The sequence below is a fragment of the Oncorhynchus tshawytscha genome, linkage group LG24 (genome assembly GCF_018296145.1).
Source record: "Oncorhynchus tshawytscha isolate Ot180627B linkage group LG24, Otsh_v2.0, whole genome shotgun sequence".
NCBI classification, from domain to species: Eukaryota; Metazoa; Chordata; class Actinopteri; order Salmoniformes; family Salmonidae; genus Oncorhynchus; species Oncorhynchus tshawytscha.
In genome coordinates, this window is record NC_056452.1 from 12574559 (window position 1) to 12583264 (window position 8706).

At 43.0% G+C, this 8706-nt stretch overlaps 1 protein-coding gene across 1 annotated transcript; it reads left to right on the forward strand.

Annotated features, from left to right (window-relative positions):
- Positions 1–1136: 1136 nt before the first annotated feature.
- LOC112223715 (meteorin) lies at positions 1137–8419 on the forward strand. The gene is made up of 4 exons (XM_024386869.2): positions 1137–1496; positions 2798–3234; positions 4898–4957; positions 5781–8419. Exons 1-4 carry the CDS (start codon positions 1396–1398, stop codon positions 6092–6094), a joined length of 912 nt encoding a protein of 303 aa, XP_024242637.1. The 5' UTR covers positions 1137–1395; the 3' UTR covers positions 6095–8419.
- Positions 8420–8706: the final 287 nt, after the last annotated feature.

Consider the following 8706-nt stretch of genomic DNA (forward strand, 5'->3'; position numbering starts at 1 on the left):
GGCAGAACTGTAGCGGAGAGGAAAACAGCAGCAGGCAAGGGAAAACAGCAACAAAGGGCTAGAAACATGGGCTGACTGAGCAGAGATTACGATCTAGCAGCGTGGAAGAGGCAGGACTGAGTATGTGTAGAGGTCTTGATTATGGAACAGGTTGCAGCTGATGGGGATCTGTTCTGACTCCAGCACACCTGTCTCTGCCCACACAATCACACACACACACAGAGAGAGAGAGGGAGAGGGAGAGAGCACTGGGGGAGTGGTGGCAGGCCAAGGAGACACAGGATGAGCACTAGAGGGCATGGCAGGAGCAGATGTGACACATAATCCTCTGGTTGAAATTTCACCCTCAAAACAACAGTTTTGATGACTTTTTAAAAATCCAATATTTTTTCCGCATAGATTCCACGTCACAATATGTTGACAAATTCCATTGTAAGAACGTTGATTTAACCAGTTTGTGACCAGTGGGCCTCACAGGTTAGCAATGAGTAACCAATGAAACTAACCAAGGAGTTAGAGCTTTCCTTGGTTAGCATTATCACAATAAATAAATATTCTCTGTTCATACTTTCCTGTCTCAAGGTAGAATTTTCTGTTCGTCTTGGTTCTGCTTCTAACCTGCACATTTTAGGGGTTCAAGCAGCAAAGCTCAGAGAAACGCTATTATATTTCATAGTGGTCATTATTATCTAAACGCCTTTTTGTACATGGTGGAATCACTCATATTTTCCACTGAACCAGGTTTTTTGTCTACTTTTGAGGAGGAAGGGCTCCAATACATGTAGGCCTATTGTCAAGAACTTTCAAGTGAAGAATTTCACTTTAACCCTGTGTTTGCTCATAATATGAGAGAGGAAATATGAGGACAGTGCCTTCACACTTCAACAAAGGAGGTTCATATTTGTGCCCATGCAACTCATTTCTTCTTCTTCTTTGTACATGCTTGTTTGACACAATGGTAAATTGCCGCCTATCTATTACCAACAAGGCTTGTTCTTGCATACTGATAGATCATTCTTCTTATGTTACGGGCAATAGCTCACACCCCCTCCCCTTCTATCGTATGAGTGGTTTAAAGTTTCTCCTCTCCAACTCTGATTGGTCGACCAACTTGTGCTCACGGGCAAAAACTTCAGACGACTCTTCTCTTTACGCACTACCATCAGGGAGGCAGAGTAAAAGTAGGGACAGTCCGTTTAAAAGTGTAACTGAAAGTATCTTATCTTTTCATCAAGAAAAGGAGGCTACCACGCTATGGAGGTTGTCGAGAAAAGCAAAATACAATTCGAGTAGATAGGAATAGTGGAGATTCCCATGCGTAAAGGTTGAAGGGACGGCATCTTTGGAACATTAACTTTAAAAAAAAAATCCAAGTCGTAACACCTACCGAAGGAAATGGCTATTTCTTGGATTTACAAAGTTTGGATCCTGCTACTACCCATTTTTGATAGCGCTGTGTCCAGTTATTCCGAAGACCAATGCAGCTGGCGAGGGAGGCAAGTATAACTTTTATAACGGTTTATTCAAGTTTCATTTGTTTTATGGAGAACCATTCACATTGTTTTATATAGCTAGGTGCAAAATAACGTTTTGTTCAGGTTCTACCTTAGTTGAAACAAGTCGATACAGGTTTTGGGCGCAATTAAATGTTTCCAGTGTCTTGCCACAAAGTATTGCGCCTTGGGTTGCAGTCTTGCAGAGTGAGCAAGAGAGAGGAGAGAGTTATGCCGTTATTATAACGGTTTTATGTGTGCACAGGGGAAATTACTTGTCGTTTTTTGGAAAAGGATGATTTAATATTAATTTTATAAAACCAAATTCTAGGCCATGTTTTATAGATGAAATGACCTACACTATGTAAAGTCAGACACATTTTTAAATGGCACTGACGGCCGCATTTGGTGACCAATAGGTAGCGCTACTTCTTTTTGAATGCAAATGGATACCTCAGTTCAATGTGTATTTTGAAAGCATGTTTTAATCGTTTTCAAAGGATGCACTTAAAATGAGTGAAACGCACTGCAATGAAAATCTCCAGCTGAAAAGGTTCATCTGTTCTCATCCATTTTAGCCAGAATTATTTGTTTATTTATTATTTTTCAAGCTTTCCCTCAGTCCCTCTCAAAGTTGCCCACATCTAAAGCCTATACCCAAACCACACATCCTGCAATGTTCAGTGCAATTTCCGTAATGGGTTTCGACCAATGATGTATATAAACCCTGGATTGATGATGATAGATTTGGACATTGACGAGGCTTTGAAGCCACCTGGCAGCGATATTGGCACTCCCCATTTGGAGCAGTCCTCCATAGGAATGAATGGAATTCTACAGCATTTCAGTTATCAAGGACAACATTTTTTTTGTGGCCAGTGGGGACAGTAACATCACTAAAATAAGAAATAAATGTGATTTTTAATTTATGTTTAGCTCATATAATATAATTTAAAAGTGTGCATTACAGTGTCTGGAATATAAAAATGTGTCAAAAACAAATGTAGACACCAATAAATGCATTTATATAGCTTCCAGATTTTTTTTTGTTACAATGAAGAGTACCAAGATGGCTATGCGGTGGACTCAATACAGCGCCCCCTGTTAGTCATCCAGGGTTTATATACATCATTGGTTTATAAAAATTGCACCACATCCTAGAAAGTGACACGCTGGTGACTCTAATTTTAGCCAAGAGGACAACTTCTGAAGACGAGTCTGTCTAGCTTGGAGGTTATAGGCGAGGAAGTCCAATTATATAACTTGGTCTCCCTTTTCTCTCTCTCCCTCTTTCCATCCCACAGTGGTCTGTCCCAGCAGCCAGGCAGTGTGGAGCAGATCTCTCTCCACTGCTCGGAGGGTGCTCTGGACTGGCTCTACCCTAAGGGGGCGCTTCGCCTCACCCTGTCCCCCAGGTTGACTTCTGCGGCAGTGGGGCCGGGGGGCAGCAGCTCAGGCCTGATCACGGCCTGCGTCAAGCCCTCGGAGCACTTCCACGGGGCCCAGCTCTACTTGGAGAGAGACGGGGTCCTGGAGCTCCTGGTAGGGGACCGTCTGGAAACGTCTCCCCCACCCCGGGTGCGCTGCTTCAGCCGCTTGCCCGGCGAGAAGGTAGCCCTCTTCCTCCAGGCCACGCCTCACCAGGACATCAGCCGCCGCATTGCATCGTTCCGCTATGAGCTGCGAGGTGATTGGACGGCACGCCTGTCACTCGACTCGAACCCCATCATCAGTAATGAAGGTGAGTTGGAACGAGGAGGGAGGCAGCCATGCTAGGTCAGTCTGGGTTCTGGAAGGGTCACATTTGGGCTCAAATAGATACACATAAAATATTTCTCTTAACACAAAGCAAGGAAGACAGTGTTGAATTTGTTTGTGAATATGCTTCCTGAGGGTTGATGGGCCTAACAAACAACTTTTAGAATTGGTTTTAGCTCAGATTCTATAACTAAATTCTCTTCTCACCCACATGCTTCCAGTAATTATTTTAGCATGGAATCATATTAAATTGTATTCTGGCAACCCCCACCCCTAAATATGTTTCCTCGCTCTTAAGCACAAACAGACCTTTTTGGGGGTTAATTTTCAGTTTTCTCTGTGTCCAGGCAGAGTAGAGTGGGGGAAGTGTCCTCTAGTTTCCCTGGACACATAGGCCTACAGACCCTGTCGCCAGGTTCAGATTTGAAAGGGAGTGGAGAGAGGCAGAGAAAGAAAGAGAGGGAGGAGGGTTAGCGGGACAAAAGCCCAGTATGTGAGGCCTTCTCTCCAGAGCCCGGAGCTCCTTTCATTGGAGCCTTCACATGAGTGTTCTGGGATTACTGCCGTTGCCTTGACGACAGGGAGGCCTCAGCTGAGATGCTACCCTCATTTGTTGAGCTGCCCCTCTGTAGGGAGGCTTGGCTCTAAGAATACACCCCCTCTCCGCTCAAGAGTCTACACACACACACGTACACACACACTGGCTGGGCATGGGGGGAGGTTTGCTCTATGGCCAGGGAGAAGGAAGGAATCTCATTTATCAGACTTTTTCACTAAGAAGGGGAATGTGTGGAGGGGGCAGCTAGGAGGGGTGGTGGTGAACTTCTTGGAACTTTAAAAAATGCCAGGGTGTTTTCTTTTTTTCAGTGCAGTCATTTCAATGCAGCCACAGTTTGGTGTTTTTGTTTCGCTATGCGTTCCTTTTCTGTGGCCATCTGTGGACTGGGTCCTTGTATGAAACAGAGGAGGATTTGCTGTATTTTAGTTTCCTCTTTTAAAGTGATAAACAGCTGTGATTGAAGCCGCCACAACTCCTAGAAAAGAAGTAAGTGCCTTCTGAAAAAGTGTAGAAGTGTAGCTTAGCCCATTTAAATCTTTTGAAGTTTTCCACCCTCCTCTCTTGCCCTTGTCTGGTTGGCTTTGATGAGGTGTGGGTGCAGACACCCTAGCAGGGTCTAGGGGGGAAGTGGGGGGTGGGAGGTAGGTGGGCTGTTTAATTTCATTTGGCTTTAAAAACGTCTGGGGCCATTGGAGTTTCACTGGCCTTCCTCTCCAAATCGTAAAAGTAGCAACTGTCTGAAAGAACACTGCAGTTGGTCTGTGTGTGTGTATGTCCTTACACTGATTTGTTCTATTCGCATCACGCCTCCAGAGCATTTGATCTTTGTTGTAAGATCGTCTCCACCCTCCTTTAAGTCTCCTTTCAAGTGTGTAACAGGATAGGTTAGAGCTCAACGCGTTTGTAATATAAAGCTTTTAAATATTATAACTTGTTTATTTTTTTTAGGTTATTATGTGGTTTACAACATCACGAGGGAGTAAACAGAATTTGAATGAGGATGTAATTAGTGTTTGTTTGATTAGTGGAGTTCTCCAATTGACCCTCTCTTTTTTTCTTCCCCTTCTTCCTCCCCCTCTCTTCCCAGGTGCCTGCAGACCCTGTAACAACACAGAGCTCCTTATGGCCGTCTGCACCAGTGACTTTGGTGAGTTCTCCTCTTTTACAACCTCCTGTTTTGTTGTCTGGGCTGCCGTATAACAATAAAACAACAGGTCAGACCAGGAACAGTTTGGTGTCTTACTGAATTTCGTCCTCCATTTCATGTAGATTCAATACAACATGGCAAGAAAAGCCATTCAGTTGCAGAGAAAAAAAGATAATGATTTTGTGTCAGGATTGAGGAACTACAAATCGGTTGTGTTGAATTAGATGAAAGTAGGGGTAACACAGGTCTGAGGTTGGTGTAAATATAAACCTCCCCCCTCTGAACTACTTAATTTATGCAGAGGTCAAAGGTGAAACAGCATTACTTTAGCCTCTAGTTCCCTGAAGTTCCCCTAAACCCCCACTCCTCAAGGCACTGTAGTGGAATAATCTCCCCCCACCCTAGACAGTGCAGTGGACTAATCCGCATGGCTCTAATTGAGCCGTAATCAGGCTTAGTGGCAGCCCTTTGGCAACATAAAGTCAGGGGGATTACAGAACTGTCCCAGGCAGATCTCCATACCAATTTCACTGACTCTAATGTTAGCCTCTGGTGGGTTAGGATTCTAGTTACTTGTTTAGTACTTCAGCTGTTTTTTGGCAGCTAAAGCGTGGCAGATATTTTCCCATTGATTACCAATATTGTGTTTTTAGAATGGGAACAACAAGTATTGAAGAACATTACATCCATTCAACAGATGTTAACCATCCACCATCTTAGTCCACATTTAGTTGAACTATGATTGTCGTATTTGTAACAACTGCTACAAACCAATTGGGTCAATAGAGCTTTTGACTAACCAGTTTGTCTCTTCTACCCACAGTGGTGCGTGGTAACATCAAGGCAGTGGACGAGGACAGTGAGCTACGGGCGGCTGTAATCAAAGTCAGCGCCACCCGAGTGTTCCGCCAGAAATACACCCTGTTTACCGGGACCGGCCGTTTGACCCGCACGGGCGAGATCCGGACCCTGCTGCAGTGCGGTGTCCGGCCTGGGGTAGGCAGCTTCCTCTTCACTGGCCGCGTCCACTTCGGCGAGGCATGGTTGGGCTGCGCCCCCCGCTACAAGGACTTCCTCCAGGCCTACGCTCAGGCCAAGTTGGCCCAGCAGCTACCCTGTGAAATGGCTGTGGACTGACCCGAGCCACCCCAAATCCCACCTGACTACTCCCCTGAATGAGGCTGTCCTGTGAGGCAAGCCCTAACTCGATCAGCCCCCCCTTGCCTGTCATTTGGTTTGCCATACCTCAGAGTGAAAGGTGAGGAAGATGGAAGCCTATCCGATGATGCAGCTGTGGGCCGACCCTGCCATGAAGGTCCCGTTGGATGCAGTCTTCCCCCAAAGACTGAGGAGTTGGGCATGGACATTTGTAGCACCATTCCCAGTGCAATATACAGTCCTGTTAAAATATGAAGGACACTGTGGACGAGATGAGATTAAAGCATTCGGCACAGGACACATTTTCCAAAAATGCTTATTCAGAATTCTCATAAGAGCTTTCCGTAAGAACAAGCAGAAATTTGTCAGGAATGGATTCAGAGCTATTGAGTGTGAATTTGTGTCTTTTAAACTCAGGGAAATATGTGGAAAATTCTGTGGTGAAGTTACCATCTGTTTGGAAGTCACATAATTGTTATCCCAGTGTTCAAGTACAAGGCTGTTGTTTTTCTATGGTGGTCTTCAAAATGGACACTCATTTTCCATCAATGTTTTGTTTCAGAAAACTGGGGGAAATCTATCCTTTTGTGTCCAAGATTTTCTCACAATTTTATAGTTGAAAGAAACAATGGGGGACTATTCTCAGTGTTGCAATTATTTATTGGAGATTAGGGTGGGTCTTTCTTTATTCAAGGATTTAAACAAAAAAATCGTAATTTGCACTAATAAGGGAAAGGGAATGATCTGGAAAATCTGATGCTGCAAGCAATGAAAACCAAATGAAAACCTGACTATATGTAGCGTAGAAGAGGAGTGATCAGAACGTAATAAATGTACAGATATTGCTAGCGCATGATAGTGCTACGCTAGGGTTAGCACATGTTAACGCTAGGCTAGCACATATTAATGCTAGGCTTGGGCTAGCGCATGTTAGCGCTAGGCTAAAGCTTGCACAGCAGGTTCAAAGCACGATAAACTCTGCAAACTAGTGATGAACGTGCTTTTACGACAATAGCCAACTCTGAGATTATAATTTTTTCGAAGTACACACAAGGCAATTCTGCCTTTTTGAACCCTGTTTAAATATTTTCTGCAGATTTATAATACAGTTTACTTCAAGACTTCATTGTGATATCTCAGTTTGGTTGAAAACTTTTGTTACCTTTTAATATGCTGTCTGAGAAACATTGATTTTAATATTTGAAAACCCCTTATTTCGAGTTTACCATAATTACGTTACAACAGTGTTGCCCGTTACAGCCATTTCGTAGCTATTCATACCTATTTTGTAACTGTAAGCCTAAGAGAAAAGCTGTCTGCAAAAAAACAAGCTGCAAAATACTACCAAAACAGATAATGAGATGCTATAAGGTCTACTGGCCCAGATTTATGTCATTGTTCAAAGTTAAATAATTGTGTTTATTGAGTACCCCATTATGAGTCATAAAACCCGGAAAATGAGTCATAAAACCTGGAAATTACACAGCTATCAAAACGTTACTGTCAAATTCACGATGTGAAATATTAATGGCGGAAATTCCATTAGAACCATAACCATTGTGGCGGACTATGGGAGTTTGGCTGGAAATGTTTCAAGTTTGTGGGACTGCAACTGCTGACAACAGCAATATTCCCCTCAATGAATGTCCATTGGGATATGTCTCAAAGTTGGCAGAAGCAGTTGCATCCAGTAGCTACCTAACTTTCACAAGCATACGTCCGAAATGTTGATAGCCATGTTGAGCCGTGAAAACTTCAAAAACAATTTAGTCCGGCCTCCCGAGTGGCGCAGCAGTCTAAGGCACTGCATCACAGCACTAGAGGCTTCACTACAGACCCTTGATCTATCCCAAGATCGAAAAAGGGGGTGAAATTAAAAAACGAAAATACAATTTAGTCCAAATATCAATAATGAATTCTTACAGCAGTATTAAATGTATTTGCGTGATACGCTTTCAAACAGCTTTGGGGTTAGCAGTAAGCATCTCTAGACTAGCATGCAAAAGGAACAAAAAATTCATATCCATGGCCATGATGGCTAGTCAAGTTATGTTGTCTTATGTGTACTAAATGGATGAAGGGAGCAGTTAACACCAAATTAAGTTGATGTGCTGGAGCGGTATGTACACAAATAGCCGAAAACTGCCATGCTTGCTGATATTGTCAATTGTTTCTATGTGAGCGTAATTTTGTGTTAATACCAATGTGAATGTTATTATGTATATAAGAAATTCTAGAAACAAAAAACAACTTATGGAGGAAAGTGTTTGTATGTGGTCTGTGATATAAAAAGGCTGAAAAGCACATTTGAATGTTATGGATTTTATTTATTTATCTCTTCATGGTTGCCTCATCCACCATCTATATAGTAAAGTTACATGGTTGTATAGTTATATAGTTGTCATCTCTCATGCACACATCTTAAAACAAGTCACACTACAGATGACCATGGTTGAACAACATGTCCTTATATTTCATTACATGGATTTAAACCCACAACCTCTAGTTGTCACTTAGATATATTTGGGATAAGGGTCTGAGACTTTTACAACAATGTTAAGTCACTATATGTGTCCTTAGGGGGCCCAAGA

What these genes read in the sequence shown, in the direction of transcription:
- LOC112223715 (XM_024386869.2), top strand. Translation starts at nt 1,396, where the DNA reads ATGGCTATTTCTTGGATTTACAAAGTTTGGATCCTGCTACTACCCATT. An exon ending in CAATGCAGCTGGCGAGGGAG is followed by an intron (nt 1,497 to 2,797) that starts GCAAGTATAACT and finishes TCCATCCCACAG; the next exon opens with TGGTCTGTCCCAGCAGCCAG. An exon ending in CCCCATCATCAGTAATGAAG is followed by an intron (nt 3,235 to 4,897) that starts GTGAGTTGGAAC and finishes CTCTCTTCCCAG; the next exon opens with GTGCCTGCAGACCCTGTAAC.